The 18682-nt window shown below is 38.0% G+C and overlaps 1 protein-coding gene across 2 annotated transcripts in view; it reads right to left on the minus strand.

The window, feature by feature from the left end:
- LOC113039825 (dedicator of cytokinesis protein 3-like) overlaps window positions 1-18682 on the minus strand; it is a 70277-nt gene that overhangs the window by 19352 nt on the left and 32243 nt on the right. For both annotated transcript variants that reach the window (XR_003275086.1, XM_026197927.1), the window contains exons 15-34: window positions 17619-17719; window positions 17459-17540; window positions 16456-16626; window positions 12349-12541; window positions 11938-12065; window positions 11697-11843; window positions 9889-9987; window positions 9655-9749; window positions 8863-8938; window positions 5553-5653; window positions 4848-4906; window positions 4304-4452; window positions 4058-4143; window positions 3889-3915; window positions 3659-3754; window positions 3016-3076; window positions 2815-2908; window positions 1834-1982; window positions 366-452; window positions 100-204 (exon numbers count right to left, since the gene is read on the minus strand). Coding sequence is in view for 1 of the 2 variants with exons in the window: in XM_026197927.1 (XP_026053712.1) it covers window positions 100-204; window positions 366-452; window positions 1834-1982; window positions 2815-2908; window positions 3016-3076; window positions 3659-3754; window positions 3889-3915; window positions 4058-4143; window positions 4304-4452; window positions 4848-4906; window positions 5553-5653; window positions 8863-8938; window positions 9655-9749; window positions 9889-9987; window positions 11697-11843; window positions 11938-12065; window positions 12349-12541; window positions 16456-16626; window positions 17459-17540; window positions 17619-17719 (2106 nt within the window). In the remaining variant the exon portion in view is untranslated. The remainder of the gene's footprint in view (window positions 1-99; window positions 205-365; window positions 453-1833; window positions 1983-2814; window positions 2909-3015; window positions 3077-3658; window positions 3755-3888; window positions 3916-4057; window positions 4144-4303; window positions 4453-4847; window positions 4907-5552; window positions 5654-8862; window positions 8939-9654; window positions 9750-9888; window positions 9988-11696; window positions 11844-11937; window positions 12066-12348; window positions 12542-16455; window positions 16627-17458; window positions 17541-17618; window positions 17720-18682) is intronic.

Raw genomic sequence — 18682 nt, forward strand, 5'->3', positions numbered from 1 at the left:
AATGCTATAGAATTTAAGGGATTGAAAAATAAAAAAAATACATTTAATCTTTACAATTATTGCAAACAAACAGAGCATGTAAATATCACATTAGCTCACCCTGAGGAAGAAGGGAAACTTCCGGCCATAAAATCCCACCCTGAAGAACTCCGGCTCTAGTCGCTGCTGCTCCATGATGTTGTCATAATATGCCGCCTCCATTTTCTGTAAAGAAAGAAAGAGCTAAATATTCACACAGTGCTGACCTCCTTCTGAGCATAATACATAACAGTACATTAATAGCTGCGCGGTCCACTCAAAGTGCTGTTATATAAGCTCTATTCATATATTCACATTTTAAAAAAGGAACATCAAAAAGCACCGACCCGTATCCAGCTGAGACTCTGATAATCGTACAGGGACTCGTACTGGAAGGCTAGCTCACGGCACAGCGGGATGCCATACTCCCAACACTGGGAAGAGAACAAAAACAGGCCATCATATGAAAATGAAACTAGATTTACATTTCTGGAAAAGAAACAGCATCAATTCTGGAATGGCAAAATCATGTCATGAGTTTCTTTCTTCTGTTCAACACAAAATCTGATATTTTGAAGAATGTCAGTAACCAGACAGGTGATGTAAGCCACCGACTTCCATAGCATGGAGAGAAAAAAATACTATGGAAGTCGATGGCTACCGTGAATTGTTTGGTTACCAAAGTTTATCAAAAAATCTTCCTTTGTGTTCAACAAAGACAAAATTTTAAAACAAAATTTCCATTATTTTCCAAATCCTATCAAAAACTGTTGCATAGTTCCAATTCCTGCCCTATATTTTTGTCCTTTTCGATAATCCGTTCTATTTGGATGTATTAAACAATTCAAAAGAAAATATCTACAGCTAATTATGTTTGATTGCAACTTTAATAAATCAATAGTTTGTTTGTTGTTGTTGTTGTTGTTTGTTTTTTGTTGTTGTTTTTTTCACTTTTAAATCTTATAAAGTCAGTGTGATCCAGTGTTTTTGGACCCAACCAACTTTCTTTGTAAGGTTTAAAAGTAAAAAATAAAAATAAAAAAGGATGAAATGGAAGAATTGATAAATCTGTTGGCACTCAACAAGGTCAAGTGAAAATCCATTTGTCGTGTTGTTGGAAATAGCACAAAAGTGCAGAGTCAGGACCTACTATAACATTAACAGTCACCAAGTAAATTTGGAGTTGGTAAGTACTCTATATGACCTGGTCACTAACAAGTTGGCTGGTAACTTTTTCTTTTAAGTGTAATAATGCCTCAAACGTGATATGTTTTGGTGCGATTACCAAAACGCAAAGACTGCGTTGCAATTATAAATGTGTAATCTGCTGAGCTTTGTGTTTCAGAGCGAAGCATGTGAGCCACTCATGATAATTGTGTTCACAGTAATTCAGAAATTATCCACAAAAGTGTGAATGGAATCTTATTGAAAGTTGTTAATTGACAAGCTGCGCAAATAAACGCTGATAATGAACCTGGATTTGCGCAGCTTCTCAGTTAACAATGACTCTGTGTAGTAACAGCTGCTCTATGTGAAATCATGCACCTGTTGGTTTTTACCGCTGATTAGAGAACCGGCTTTACTGACGAGATGCGCATTAATGATCGGCGATCTTTATCGTGCACCCCTATTAAAAACACAATTCTGCTTTGGAAACCCTTTTCACCCGCCATTTTTTTTCAGACAATCTTTTGCTCTCTTTTAACGCAAGTCTGTGGAGGATCCCTGTACATCGAAAATTTTCTATTTAATTGGATAGGAATTATTCCAAAGTATGGTAAAACGCTGTTTAAATAAACTACTATCTGTAAATACCTTTCCCTTGTTGAAGTAGTGGATGACCTTACGACAGAGCCCCTCTTTGCGATGCCATTCGCTCTGCGCGGGATAGTGCAGGAACTCCCGGAGGGGTCTTTCCTCCCAGTGGAGCAGCTCCCAGTACAGCAGGAGCGTGAACGCCGCCTCTGTGAGACACAGCGGTTGATAAAGTTTAAATACTCTTCAGTAATGTAATCCCTTTTAGAGCTGGTAATGCATGGTGCTAGCAGCACAAAGGTCATGGGTTCGAATACCAGGAAACATATATAGGACCAGAATTCCTAAAAGCTTACCCTGTCTTTCGGTGTTAAAAAAGTACTGACAGAATTTACTAAAGACACGTAAAAAGGCGTGGACACAATTATTTTTTGTGGCTGACCTTATTGAATATGCATTTCTAGGAGTGCCCCTGTCTGTCATAAAAGTTATGGGAGGAGAGTATTAATTCACGCAACACGATTTGCACGATTTACTAATATTTGAACTCATCAAATTAATGGTATTTGCGTTATCTTAAAGCAGGCGGTAATTTGCGCTGCTGTTGGTAGATTGCACTGGTAATTATGTAAATGATCTGGTTGCGTCTGTGTTCTTTAATGTGCACATTGTTAGTAAATCACACACAGAATTGTTCTCTATCATCTGCACTTTTATGGCATTGCGCTCTAACGCTAATTTGCCCTGTTTAGTAAATCTGGCCAATAGTGATAAAATTTATACTTTATAGTCCTTCCGTAGCTCCGCCCCTTTGCTAGAAGGATGTTTGAATGTTGTGCTTTAGTCTTTTGCAGCATCCCACATATGAAACACAGCTTTAAAAATGTGACGCTCAAGTTACAAGAAGTTTAACTAAAAAAAAAAAAAACGCGACTCTCGAACTCTTTTTTCATTTCAGTGCCCTGCGTCTTGTCTTTTTTAAACATTAAAAAACATACTGTGTTAAGCATGTCTATCTAAAGTAACTGAGAAATATCTCACCTGTGTAGTTTTCAGCCTGCAGGTGCATGTCACACAGCTTGTGAATGTATCGGATGTACATCTCCTCTTTATTAATCTCCGATTTGTAGAAATTCTACAAAAAGAGATCAAATGATCATCAGGTTACTTTTGTTTTATTGCAAAAAATGCCACATTGCATATATATAGTTGACAGTGAATTGAATGAAGGGTAAGACTCGCCAGCAGGTTGACAGTGCAGCCGATCTTCTTGTTTTCTGTCTCATCGCCTTTCATACAATCTCTGCCGACACAAGAAACAGGAAGTCTCATTAGACACACCCTCTAATACCACGCCCACCGACCATATATGGGCCATATGATGCGCTTGCACACAAATATGAGGAGAACTTCTCGAAATTCAAAATTGGACTGGAATTTGGCTGTTTTTTTATGTAGTTTACAAAATTATTTTGACCAAATGTGTCATATTTTACATACAGTTTTCAGTATTTACAGTATTGAGTGTTAAATACCGTACAAACATAAATGAGTTTTGCTTAACATTTTACACGGCAGTCAAATTCCTGTTTAAATGAGCAACAATCTGCAATATGAACAGAAATTTAATAATTAACAAAAGCTAAAATTAAACAACTATTTTTGGTAATTAAAATAAAATACACGTATTATGATGAAAAAAATAAAATAAAACTTACATCTGTTGAAGTACTAAAATTACTTAAATAAAATTGGTAAAAAAAATAGAAAAAATAAATAAATAAAAAATAAAGCTAAAAACATTACAATTAAAATGAACACCGAAAAATAAAAAAAATAAAATCTAATTCAATAAATAAATCATTTTTATCCGTGAGTGTTTTACCTGTAGTCTAGCAGTCGTTCCATGAGCCGCGTGACAGATGTGACGAAAGAGACGCCCGTCTCCCTCCAGGTCTCCTGCTCAATCTTCTCCAACAGACTAGACATAAATGGCACACATATTTATAGAATTATTTAAGATCATTTAATGGGCTGAAGGTAAAAGAGGGGCTTGCAATGGAAGATCTGTTTTAGTAGCATCTGATAGGCTGAACAGGGTTAGTTTCCTCTTACCTGGGGTACGGCCCAAACAGCTGAGTTCTAATAATCCCGCAGCACAAGGCAAATCAGAGACACTCAGGTTATAACAAGAGTACTTAAACAGTTAGACGTGTAGCTGTGTGTGTCAGTGGAGAAGGTAGAGGGAATGTATGTGTGTGTGTGTGTCTGTGTGCGCACTTACAGCAAACTGAAGAGTTCTCTGTAATTCTCGTCGCCTTTGCCTTCGGACACCAGACTGTCCAGTTTGTCTATCAGTTCTGCCTCCACCTGCAACATAAACAAAAAAAGTAGAGAGAAATAAACATCAAATTTACTTTGTACCAATGTTTCAATCTTAAATCATATTATTTTATTTCCCTGGAACACAACTCAGGTTAAGAGAAACAGAACAAGAAAAGACAGAAAAGCAGAAGCAGGTATAATGGACCTGTTTGAAGTTGCCGTTCTTTCTCTGTTCCCAGTCCATCATATCGTGGAAGATGGGGATCATTATATTTCGGACTTCAATTTGTGGTACAAGCGTCACACCCAAAAATGGGCCAATCATTCCTGGTATGAAGTGAATCTTATTCTCACCTGCAGCCAAACCAAGAAAATTGTGATTATTCATTACTTTTTCTTTCTTTCTGGTTGATCTTTTTAGTTAAAGCCTGAAAATCTATGTTTACGTAACAAAAGGGTAAGGTTTATATTACAGAAAACATCTGAAATCTGTTATTCTTAATAATATTAATAATGAAAAACCCTGTGACATAAAAATGGCCAAAGTTGCATCAACACTTTATGCTGGTTACGGAGTCTTTTTTGCAGTGTGGTACCTTATTCCACCTCTAGAGGTCAGTACTGCTTTTCTGGAGGAAGTAAATGTTTGCGTTTATGTTTCTGTCTGTGCGTGTGCAGAGAAATGCAGGAGTAGAAAAACAAAGTCATGAAACAGAGTCGAAAGAAAGAGAGTGAATCAAAACACTTACCCAAATTCTGCCACATGCTAAACAGCTCGTAAGCCATCATGACCCGCATATCACCATACCTGCAAAGACAACAAAAATACACACAAAAATCTCCTCTAAATCCATGCAGGAATCTAAAATCACAAACAAACAGCATGCATTAAACATACTAGACTGAGAGAAACAGAAGAGCCACACGCTGGGCTGAAGATCATAGATGTAAATGGAGAAGCAGAGAGATGAATCGACCCTCCCAACAAACTCACAGGGTGATCATCTATATTGCATGCCGTGCGGCAGTCTTCCGTTTTTTATTTTGAGTATTTGAACAATATCTGAAGGAACAGGTATCTATTAATCATGAGATGCAGATCCCATGGATAACAACAAAAGGAGGGAGAGCTGTCCAAAAGAGACGGAATCCAAAGAGATGTTGAACGTACTCTGGATGGATTTAACCTGGATTAGCCGTCGCTACAATACACAAATCATTGTTTGTTTCATAGTTAAAGGAGTATCTGGGTTAAATACAATTTAAGCTTTGCTGACTGCATTTTTGACATGACATTTGTGAAAGTAATTTGGATTTTATTTAGTATCGAAATGCATTTACAATGAAAGCCTGTGGTGGAAAAACATTGCAATCTGCACGCCTATAGAAACAATGATGGGGTGATTTCTTTGTAGGGCCTTTATTGTGTGTGAATGAGCAGAACCAAGTCTTACTTGTCAAAGACCTTCTTCCGCTTGGCCGGTGTCAGACTCTCCAGCTGTAGACTAGGCTGGTTGATAAACAACACTGCCAGACTGAAATACGAATTCCAAACCTGACGGAGAAGAAACACAAATGGTTAGTGATGCTACTGTGTCTTTAATGGAAATCTTGACAAAGTTTTGAAGGAGAACTAATATAATTCTATTTGGCCATACCTTTACTATGGATATACACAACTGATTGATTGTTTGGTGGGCGTGACTTAGCTTAGGCCCCTCCTCCTCCAGAAAGCAAGCCACACCTCCTAATTTTTCAAACTATTCTGAACTATTGTTTGAACACTAAAGGAAAGACAACTTTTAATGTAACTCTTAACATTTTTGTAGATGCAATTCAGTATGCCAATGAAATGTCACTAATGTGAACGTGTGTACAACAGTTAGCGGAAGCTAGAGATTAGGGTTTATAACATTTCAAAAATTGAAATGCATTGCTTCACTTCAGATAGCCTTTATTAAGTAATTAACATTTTTGGATGAACTATCCCTTTAAAGATGTAACTTTCAATATTCATTAGAGATATGACATGTTGGTTAAATTTTATCATGGCTTTACTTATCAAACTAAACTGATCTAGCTTTGATGATAAAGTACATTAACCAGTTCAGACTGGATTCCGGATTTAAGCTGCTCTACATTGGACTATGCTTTCTTTTTTACAGGGTGTATCCAGTGAAAGCCCACACTGATAAACATGGATATACACAACTGATCAGTTTGTGTATATATTAGGTAGATTTGAAACAGCGCTGCCAAAGACTTGTGGTGCATTACGGTGGTGCATTCCTATTATTTATGAATGGGAGAAAGTGCAACGTGCAATATGGTGGAATATTATCACCTTCTTGCATAACTGAAATAGCTGCCTGAGAGACATTTCAAAGATGGCCGTCAAGTGAAATGACTTGCCTTAAAGGGACTTTGGCACCACTTTAAGTTGAACATACCTATTGATTCTTGGGTGGGCATGTCTTAGTCTCCTCTTCCAGAAAGGAAGCCACACCCAACAATCATTTTCCATATCAAACTATTCCAAACTCTTGTTTGGACACTAAGGGCCAGTTTTACTAACAACTTGCACAAGCGCAAACCATCTTTTGGCATTAAAATTGTACTGTCAGGATTTAATAAAGAGGCAAAGTGACGAATTAGCACTGCAAAGGAATGGGCAGTCATTTTTGCGCCTGACGTTATTGAATATGGATTTGTAGGAGTTTCCCTTTCAGACGCAAACTTTATGGGAGGAGAGTATTCAAATGAACCAAGTAATGCTTGGTTTACTATTACAATTTACTAATGTTTCCGCTTATCAAATTACTGATATTTGTGCCATTATTTAATACCCAAAAAAGCATGCCTTAAACTATTTCGCACTTTAAATGGCAGCAATTGTTGTTACTAGAAGGACGCACCGCAGAGATGAGCGAGCGTGTGCTAGAAGGGAGATAATTTTTTTCCAGGCATATTAACTTATTTGGAATGCAATAATTATTATTATTATTTTTTTTTATTTTTTTTTGCTTCAGGAAATAAAAGACAATTTGAAACCCTGATCTAGGAGTCATGCAATATCAGGTCTATCAAAACTTCTTGCAACCCTTAATTTTTTAGACTTTTTTTTCAGTATAATGGCTTCTTTATTCCTTTTTTTTGAACTATGCTAATTTGCGCTGTGCTTGGTATATTGTGTTCGTCAATATGTAAATGAGATGTTGTGTCTGTGTTCTTTAATTTGTGCATTTTTAGTAAAACTGGCCCAAATGATTAGCCTGGTAATACCAGACTCTGCTACTTCACTTTGCTTCGTAGACAGAGTCTGGAATGGCATAATAGAGTAGTGTTTTCTCTCTCGCTAGGGGGCGCTTGTCTGAAGTTTAAAATCATTGGTTACCCGTAAGCCAATCAGATACGTTTAGTTATGACGTATGTTATGCGCCTGTACAGCCGCATCGAAGCACAGACATCATGCATCGAACTCAAATCTATGATTGAACTTCCACTGTAAACCTGTTGTTAAACACTCTTCTTGTCTGGCTTCAGTTTGAAAAAGAGTTCAATGTTCCCTAAACAGAGCAAATTGCATCCCGTGTCTCGTTTCCCATTTCCCCGGTCGTTTCGGTTTTCGATTTCTCTAACCTACAATTTAAAACTTTAGCATCTACGTCACGGCTCTCAGCCCGCCCTCTGCTCGTTGATTGGCCCGGCTGTTTTCAGACCGGTGGCAAACAGAAAGCTCTGACGCTGTATCAGACTGAGTACAGAAGCGAAATGAAATTGAGCGAAAGTAGGAAGTCTGACGTAGTCAGGCTACCAAATGATGCACTCACTATTAATGATGCTCTGCCCATTTTTCAATAGACATTCAAAGAATCTAGAACTTTGCAAAAGATTTCCCGTGCAGATTTCACAACGGGTTTAATTAGTCATGTAACTTTGCTGCATTGACCGACAGAAATCTGCTTGGTTTCAAAGTGTCTTCTGTGTGAGCTGTCATTCATACTGTACATTTACATACTGTATCCCGAGAGCTTTCTGACCCTGCATTGACAGCAAGGGTCCTTACACGATCAAAGCTTAGACACATATCAAGGAGATCGGTAAAATTATCCATGTGACATCAGTGGTTCAACCGTAATTTTACGAAGCTACGAGAATACTTTTTGTGCAAAAAAAATAAAGACTTTATACAACAATTTGTCTCCTCCGCGTCATCCGGAGGCCATTTTGGAGAGTGTCCACTGAACGTAAATAGTGTATGCTGTTCTGTGTCAGCTGCGCCACACATATACGTTTTCCATGTTGTTCGTGCTTTGATCTAAATGTAAACAACGTTTTTGTGAACTTTCCCTTTAAGTTGCTCCACAATGGCCTATGCTTTTTTGTTTGTTTGTTTGTTTTTTCAGGGAATATCCAGTGAAAGCTCACACTGGCAGACAGGGCCATGTTTCTCTCTCAAAGATAACCTTCATTAATAATTCAGTAGATTTGAACTTTTCAGAGCCAGTCTCCCTAGTTAGTGGCACCATCTGTCTTGATCAGGGAGGAGAGCTTCATTAGAGTGGATTAGAGAGGGCCAAGTGTGCCCAACAGCAGGACACCGTGAAGGCCCACATCAAGCACGTTTGTGTACATGTGGAATATGATATTTAGAAAAAAGAGTTGTGTGTGGGTTAAAAAATTACATTTATGTTTAATGTGTGTTTCAGTGCCAGGGAGTCAATGTTGTGCAATGTGTGGTTGATCTTCATCACAAGCACACACCTTAAAATCAAAGTCAGCATCCGTAAAGCTTTTATGAAGAGCAGGTGACAGATACTGGGTTGTGCTCACAATGATACTGCAAGAAAGAAAAGAGATAATTAAAAGAAAATAAAAACATTAGAAGATAGAAAGAGATTTATTTTGAACAGTATAAATATACACTATTTTTCAAACGTTTGTAAGTTTATACTTTAAAAAAGTTTGTTCACCAATGCTGCATTTATTTGATCAAAACTACAGTGATATTGTGAAATATTATGACAATTTAAAGTGCTATCCAGTGCTGAAGATAGCAAAAACATGTATTATCATTATCAAAGGTGAAAACAGCAACTGCTTATTAACAGTTTGTTAAAATCTTGATCTTTTTTTTTTTTGAATTTCATCCCCAAACTTAAATTTTTTTTAAGCTTTTTTTTCTTGAAAACTGAACATATGTTCTGTAAAAATACCATCTAATGCAATGTCATTCAGGTTGAAAGCGTGACTTTACTGTTTTTGTCTGAAAGACATTGTACAAATAATAAAAATACTATATTTCAAATATATAGTATATAGAAATACATTGCATTATGCCATATATTAAATTTAAATTAAATTTATGCATTTATATCAATCTTTACCTATCATGTGTTCCCGGGGAATCGAACCCCCAACCTTGCGCTTGATAGCGCAATTGAGCTACAGGAACACTAATATATATTATATGTGTTTTGCAAATCAGAAAATCAATGTTTTGACAAAAAAACAAAAAAAAAACTACTTTGGAAGGAAGCAGGAATGAGGTCTCACTTGCTGGTCAGCAGTCGCATGACGTTCCAGTCACGCGGGAATATACTGAGCTTCATCAGGTTTCTGAACACACAGAAAATCTTCAGCAAGAACTCCTGCAAGAGATAGACAGGATTGTATAAGCTGAGTTAGAAGAAAGTACTTTCACATTTAACATTTAAAAACTTAACATTTAAGATTCAATACTATAAATGATTCAAATGCTTGGTTTCTGAAATATATGTGATGGTTCACCTTCAGCTCCTCTTTGCTTTGGAAGTTGTCCATTAGGTGTTGGAAATGAATGTCCGACATTTGACGAAGGAGGGACAACAAGCAGGACACGTACTCCCCCTGCCAATCAGAAAGTGTGCAAGTCCTTGTGAGCCAATCAGTCTGTTTGTTTGGCAATCAAACAGCGAATCAAACGAATTCAAAGGGAGCAGGGAAGCAAAATGAATAAGACGTGAAGACTGTGGGATGAATTCACTTAACAGTTGTGGCACCCTCAGCATTAAACAGCACGCCACAGACCGCCTAAAGTCTGTTCACTAAATTATGATGCATATTATGAACAAAAAATTTAAAGGCTGGCTGAAATCACCAAGCTGATTTTACACAACTTTTGCATTTTTAGCTATTTTTAGAAACTAAGTTTTTCCTTCTTCTGTTTAAAAAAAAAATTAATCTCTGTCCACATGAAAATGCAAAAGCATGCTATAAAGCACTGTCAAGAGCATGCCAAACCAACAGGTGGCAATATAATCTTAACTGTAAAGCCATGTTGGCCAATCAGAAGCCTGAGAAAGTTTCCAGTAGGAGGAGATAACTGCGCATGCTCCAACGTCACAAACCCAAATCTCCGGTTTCGCTGTCTATTTTCAAAAATGTACAGGTTTGCATGTGGATGAATGGCCAAACCACACAGAAAAAGCTGCGTCTTTTTAAATACCCATGTTCATGTGGACAGGGCCTTGAAAACCCAGGTGTTAAAAACAACTCAGACAATGTTTGCAAATATGTGATGCTATCAAAGGGCACAGTTTATTTTTTGTGAACTCTCTCGTCTGGTTATGCTTTCTTTTAACTACATATACACAGAGACATGATATTAGTTCTTCTGGATTCTGTTTATAAGCTATCTATGATGAATACATAAAAAATTTAACATTAAAGGAAAGCAAAAGTATATCAAATGATGCTAACCTACACATCAGAGTACTGATCAGAGCATGTTTGTGCTCTAATAGTTTACTGTTTATCTTTGCGTTCTGAGCAGGTGTTACAAAAGACTAAACTTAACGGACATAAGACAGACAAGCATGGGTGAGTCTCACGAAACCTGTCAAGAAAGATTAGGGTCATATATTAATGCAGAAATGAAAAGAATTAAGACATTTTTCACTTTTATTTCACAAAAAGAAAATTATGAAGAAAGTAATGGCCCTACACCGAGGGTTAATTTTCCATTCCTCCTTGAAATATGCATTTTATGTGTAGTTTTCATGAAATTCACCCGCAGGAAGACATCGTATTATGTGTGAGTCAGTGAGTAAGTGAGTGAATATGAGACATAATAAAAACAGACATGAACGACGTGAACGAGAGAGAGAGAGAGAGAGAGAGAGAGAGAGAAAGAGCACAACGGTTGTTATTTTTATATTAGAGTAATGGTCATATATTCAAATATATTCTCTCTCTCTCTCTCTCTCTCTCTCTCTCTCTCTCTCTCTCTCTCTCTCTCTCTCTCTCTCTCTCTCTCTCTCTCTCTCTCTCTCTCTCTCTCTCTCTCTCTATATATATATATATGGTTTGACAGTTTAACCCAACAGTTTGGCATGATTAATGTTGAAGCTTGAGGTAGATCTATTGTCATTAAAAAATGTCATTTTACTTTCAGAACCTGACTGTTGCGCTATATAGGCAGAAAAAAAAGAGAAATATGCTGGGAAAGAAACAGAAGATGAAGAAAAGATCTCAGTGGGGATGCTGCAAAGCAGGTGGAGGAGAAGAGGGATGGAAGGAAGGAAGGAAGTAGAATATCAGATTTGTTAGTTACTAACAGTGATCTCAGCCGTGCACTGTGGACAGCGCTGCCCTCTTACCGCCTCCTGAGACTGAGATTTACTCATGATGGCCAACAGCGTCTGCAACAACACATCCAACAAACTCTCCACCATCATCTCTACCTCCTCCTGCACAGAGCTCTCCTACAGATAGGAAAAAAGGAACATTGTCTCTTTAACCACAGTCATCCATAGCATGTTCAGAGTTTTGATGACTTGCACATTGACCGAAGTGTACCAGTGAGCTGCTCTTAATAATGGAGAAAATGCTGCTCAGGATTCCCGAGCAGATCAGAAGCTCCTTCTGTTGGCGCAGATGCAGATGAATATGATGGAGAACAACAGGAAGTAGAATTCTCCTTGATTCTGTGCAAACAGACAGAGGTAAGTTATTAACTTAATTCACCTGATTAACGTCGTAGAACATCTGCAAATTTGCTTGTGACTGGGGCAGTACTCCTAAAAGGGACAAGTTTGTAGCTTATCTAAGCATAAAATGTGAGTATTAATACCCTAGAGTAGTAATATGAAGTGTAACCTTAAGGTACTTCTGGGGTAAATGAGAGTACTGCCCCAGTGACAAGCTGTTGTACCTCTAAAAGGTAAAATTCTGCACATTAGAGAGTAAAACTAATTCTTTAAGAAATACCTGGGAAGGAGAAAAGCCTGCTATCCACTGTCCGAGCAATGGACTGCAGCTTGACCACATCCATGGACTGACCGATGTGGACCGTACTAGGCATGCTACCCAGAGTTCCCCTCACAAACTCTGCCACTTCCTGTACTGTGAACATCTGGAGGAGCTCGTCAAAAATAGCTGGGAATGAGTTGAGTAGGGCAGCCTGACAAAAGTGGAAGAGACCAGAGAAAGAAGGGTTGACATTTGCAAAGTGGTCATTGTTTGTCCTCGCCTTTAGATAAAACAAGTTGTGATGGGCCTGTTGACCAAAGATGGTATGATGTCACCTACACAGCAAGAGAGGAAGTAACAGTGAGGTGTCATCATCACCTCATGGTTACTTGGTAGATTAGAGATTCAGTCAATTAAAATTTTTAGCCCAAATATATACTTAAACTGAACCACCCAAACCAACCTAAACTTGACACATACAGGCAGGTGGGTTGGAGTAGGTTGCTACTAAAATTTGCAGGCTAGTGTGTCTCTGGGAGAGCAGGGTTGAAGACCTCTATATAGTCATGGTCATAGTCAAAAACCTTGGGCTTGGCCTTCAAGGTTCAAAAACCTTGAATTCCTTAATTCAAAGGTCCATTACAACTCTTGCTTCTGAGGACTTTTCTTCCCTACTTTGCTCAACAGCCCAATGGTACGATCCATTGCAGGCAAGGTGATCTCTGGTCCCCTTAAAAGCCACTCAAGAGGTGAAAATGGGGGTGTTTAGAAGGACGTGACTTTGTGCGGGAGAAGATTTGGTGTCAAACACAACAATCAAAATCAAGAAACACATCAAAGAATCCAGCAGAAGAAGCACTGGAAGCATTGTTGAGCAATTGTTGGTCAGTTTTTTGGGTTGTTAGTTAATTGTTGAGGGCTGGTGTTCTGGAAAGGTACTGAGTGGTTGTATGTGATGGTAGATGTTTTGGGCTTTGGCATTGGGTCAGGTTGTGAGGGAGTCCCCGTTCCATTACTGTGGGGCAATTCAACAAGCTGCATCTACTTACAGACAGCGGAGAGGGCCTTGGGGCATTGCAGCTCAATGGCTGCAAGCAGTTGCCCTGGTTGGTGGTGGCTTGTCCAGTAGTTGGCTGGGGACCCTAGGGGGCACAGTGAGGTTGGGCAGGATTGGGTCAAGATTCGGGGCAGGGATGGGAAAAGTCCACAAAGGTATAACATGGGACAATTCAGGAAAATATTAAGTCAACAAAAACCAAAGAAGACTAAATCTTCACTAAACTATTTGTTCAAGAATTGTGGGTAGGATGGTCCGTACTGTGTCCAGACATTGATAAATCAAAGTATTTTTCTTTTTCAAGGTTCCTGGTAGTTTCAGAATTAAATGATGCTTCGGTGGAGGCATATGATGTATGATAAAATATGGTGGTGACAGAAAAAGCCATGTGCAAGAAAAGTTTTGTGAAATTTTGCAAACATTATCTAACCAACAGGATTCCACATTTTAAACATGAACACAGAAAGAAATTTCACATTTTACTGTACAAACACTACCTATAACTAAACAAAAGTAACAAAATATATCATTCTACAAACCCCAACCCTTTACACAAAAACTGTCCCACACTGTTTGTACTGAGAACCTGAGTGATACATTGTGAGGGGAACCATTACCTGGTATAGAATAAAACATATCTAGGGATCAGAATATCATAGTATAGTAACTTGGAGGAGAAAATAGCTAGAAAACCTGCTACCAATAATCCAAAACATCCTTGCAATGGGTTAGCAATGAATAACCCATTGCAACACAAAGCAATGGGTTTAAACCACTCAGAAAACCTCAGAAACCACATACATTCCCAACAACCTAGCAGTAAGTACCATCTTCAGACAGTACACATATCTATAGACAAATTATACTAGATTCGCTCAAGAACTTGTTTGGTGGCTTCAGTGTCTTGAAGTTTCTTGAAGTGTCTTGAAGTCTCAATAGCTCTAATCTTGTGTACTTTAAGTTTGAGACCTTCAAAACATTTATCATAGAAATGTTAGAGCAGATGGGGCAGCTATCTTTACTTAAACATACTCCTGCAGCCTTCAGGAAAAACCTTGTTTTGTTTGATCGCAACTTTTACAGGATTTTTCTTGAGATGGGGCTGTCTAAACAGCTTAGACATACAACTTACTTAGGGGAGAACGAGACAGATGCATTAATCTCATAGAACATTAGGGGGGGGGGGGTGAAATGTTCGTTTTCACTCAATATCCTGTTAATCTTGAGTACCTATAGAGTAGTACTGCGTCCTTCATAACTCCAAAAAGTCTTTAGTTTTATTATATTCATAAGAGAAAGATAGTCTGTACCGATTTTTCCCGGAAAAACACGAGCCGCTGGAGGTGTAACGTGTGGGCGGAGCTAAAGAATCACAAGCACCAGTAGGCTTTTACGTTGAGAGCGTCTGGAAGCTGTGACATTACCGTGAGGAAAAAACCATCATCCAAAACAAACCATTGCTAACAGTCAGATTCAGCTGTTTATTTATGATCCAGAATCAGATCCCTCAAGGAAATTTGGAAAGGAAAGACTTTAATCTTGGGTCAAAAACCATGGATTTGGAGATCAGAAACTTTTTACGATTCTTTAATTTTTAACATATTATACCACCTTGATCGTTTGTTCTCTTCATTTAATTCCTCAATTAAACAAGCATGAGGTATAAAATAGGGGTGTAACGGTTCACAAAATTCACGGTTCGGTTCGATACGATACACTGATGTCACGGTTCGGTTCGGTTCGGTTCGATACGTTTTAGATACAGAAAAATGTAAAAACATCTCAACTTTCAGAATGCCGCAAGCGCACCGCGGGTCATGTGACAAGAACTAACCAATCAGCTTCATCCTTTCCCGTAACAACGTTGAGAGCTCAGCCAAGATGAAGGATCAGCTGATCATAGTTGTATATGGATTGCAATTTTGAAATAAATTTAGTAGCAGAGCTACTGCAAGCGATTTTTAGAGCTGCAAATCCATTTATCCTTCGCTGAAATTTCCGCGTCTCATGGAGAGAGCACGTCATTGTTGCTTAGCAAAGACAGACGCCTCATGAGCGCTTCTGCCCGAGCGCTTTGGAAAGGAGGAGAAAGACGCGCTTAGCGTTTTCCATGCGTTTTTAGGCACGATATGTGAACGGCCCCTAAGGCGCTCGCTCACTCAGCACGCGCTGAAGGCTCGTTGCAAAATGTCGAATGCCTTTAACAGACCAGAAATATAAGATCCTAAAATAACCAACAGGTCTGGTGTTTGGGTTGGATTCCCTGTAAGCTATAGTGTCTAAATGCTGCAGGGATAGTTTGCTGCGTGCATGTTTCTCCTTTTTTTCGTCTTTTCCCAGATAGTACTGACGCATATATCCCAGATATTCCCGCTGGTGTTTTTTTTTTTTTTTTTTTATTCCCGCTGGTGTAGCAGATGCGACATACCGTTGTTTTTTTATCCACCACTCTCTTGCCATCACCATTATAGCTTAAAGGGAATCCAAAGTGCACCCAAACACCAGACCTGTTGGTTATTGGAGGATCTTCTCATTTCTAGTCTGTTAAACGCATTGGCTATTTTGCAACGAGCCTTCAGCGCGTACTGAGTGAGCGAGCGCCTGCTGAGTAGCCTAACATAAACATATAAGATGGTGTTTTTTTCTTCTTCGGGAGTGTCAGGGGCGTTGCCTGTTACGTTGTTTGGGTTATTGGGCTACCTTGTTGAACGCATATCATTATATTTCTCTCTCTCTCTTTTTTTTTTTTTTTAAATATAATTAATTACTCCAACGAACCGTTCGGTATACATAATGCGTACCGCGTACCGAACCGAAAGCGTCGTACCGAACGGTTCAATACGAATACGCGTATCGTTACACCCCTAGTATAAAATCATAAAATCATCAATACAAAATTGTACAGAAACAAACCATTCATCGTTTGTATCCCACACCTAGCAATTTTAGGCTTTTTATTGTTGACACAGTTCTTTTCAAATATCAGATGGTTTCATAGGTAGTATCTCCTCCCAAATGTCAATTGTCATAAACATGAAATGTGAATAGTTCTTGAGTTTATATCTGACCTGGGTGAAAATGAGCGTCTCAGAGCTGCGGCTGTCCAGACTGAGCACGAAACGGATGGATTGGAAAAGCTCCTGGATGCTAGCCCGAAATTGGTCCTCTTCCATCCCACAGGTGGCCCGGGAGTACAGGATTCGTGACTGGACGATGAATTTAAACAGGTACTCTAGAGCCTGGAGGTAGATTCACATTTAACGCGTACCCTGACAATATCTGCAAGTATCCAAGCTTTTCAACATTTATGCTATAAAATGTTTCTAAAATACTCCAAGTACAATCGATACAAGACAATCCCTATTCTTTCTACACTGAAGACATATTAAAAAAAGTTACAAATTTTAAAATTCACCATGGTAAACCTACTTAACTCTAGTGATTTTTTTTAACTAAATAAATCACATTTTTTATTAAAAGCAAAGAGTTCTAAACATTATGATTAAATGGGTGGCTTTGTATTTTACTTCTAAATACTTGAGTACAGTTAAAAGTGGAAACTGAAAATACCCTCATATTAAAAAGACAAGCACTGTAAAAGTACAGAGAAATAATTTAATTAAAGTGGGTGTTGCATCAAGATTTTCAAAAACACATATTTGAGTGAAAGTAAGAATACTTTCACTCAAATATGTGTTTTTGAAAATCTTGATGCAACACCCACTTTAATTAAATTATTCCTCTGTACTTTTACAGTGCTTGTCTTTTTAATATGAGGGTATTTTCAGAACCACAATGAAATCACCAATCAAACCAGTAATGGCAATACATCTCAACAAAAACATACAGTGAGTGAATAGGAAATCTTGAACACATTTGCTTCAGCTAGTTATCTGTAAAGGTCCTTTGAGGACTGCACTGAAACTTCTTATGTAAATGCATTTTTATTCTAGTTCCCGTTATAGTTGAATCACTGTTTATTTGATAGTAGCTGGCATATGATTTAATGTGATTTTTTTGTTCTGTTTGTGAGGTTATACAGCATACTTGGTAAAATCAAGGAGATCTCACCCTCATGGCATCCTGGATGTGATCCTGTCGAACAACTTCTGCTGATCGGTCCATATACCACTTCAGACAGCGAATCAACTCTCTGAATTTGACATGAAACAACGAGTTATACCATATTCAGAAACCTCAAAAAATATACTGTGAAAATAAATTGAATTACTTATAAGCCAGTGCTCCAGCAAAGTGCTTCTGGATGTACGTGTCCATCACAGGACGGAAGTGATAAAACTTACTGTCCCTGAGCAGATTGATGATGAACACCTGGACAGAGATGGAAAGCAGGCGAGGTTCAAATTTCTAACTTGTGTAGAAAATATCAGTATGCATCGGTGTTATTTAAGTAATTAATACATAAAAAAAAATTGACTTTTATTTATTTTAGTAAATCAAATGCAAGGAATAGTTCACCCCCCAACCATAATAAATAAAAAAAAATGAAGATGTAGACGAGCTTGTTTCTTCACAAAGAGATTTGGAGAAATTCCTCTGCAGTGAATGGGTGCCATCAGAATGAGAGTCCGAACAAATATACGATCCACACCACTCCAGCCCATCAGTTAATATTTTGTGAACTGAAAAGCTGTGTGTTTGTAAGAAACAGATCTATTATTAAGCCATTCTGACTTTAAAACATTGCTTCTGATCAAAATAAAAAATAAAAAAGGCAGTAATCCATATTAACTCTTCCTCCATTGAAGAAGTTTATTTATTGTTGTCCTCTCACATTCAAATCCACCACCACCAAAAAAAAAGAAAGACGAAGAAAAAAGACATTGTATAGAACTATTTTGGATGCATTTTGTTTGTAAACTGGGCTTGATCTGTGCATATTTCTCTCCTGATTCAGATGAGATTACTTTTTTATTATAAAACAATATTATGGATAGAAGACTAGAAAATGTCTTTATCTCTTACAAACGTCAAACAGCTTTTCAGTTTACAAGACATAAACTGCTGTACTTGTGGATTATTGTGATGTTTTTATGATCTGTTAGGGCTCTCATTCTGACGGCACCCATTCACTGAAGAGGATCCATCGGTGAGCGAGTGATGTAATGATAAAAATTTCAAAAAAGGTGAAGAAACAAACTTTTTAGTAAAAATGTTCATTTTTGGGTGAACTGTTTCTTTAAACTAAATTACAATGAGACCGCAATCCAACAAGTTGTTTGCAAGATTAATATCCATGCAAGAAGAATGCATCCGCATAGCTTCCCTATTCTC

The sequence above is a fragment of the Carassius auratus genome, chromosome 22 (assembly GCF_003368295.1).
Source record: "Carassius auratus strain Wakin chromosome 22, ASM336829v1, whole genome shotgun sequence".
NCBI lineage: Eukaryota > Metazoa > Chordata > Actinopteri > Cypriniformes > Cyprinidae > Carassius > Carassius auratus.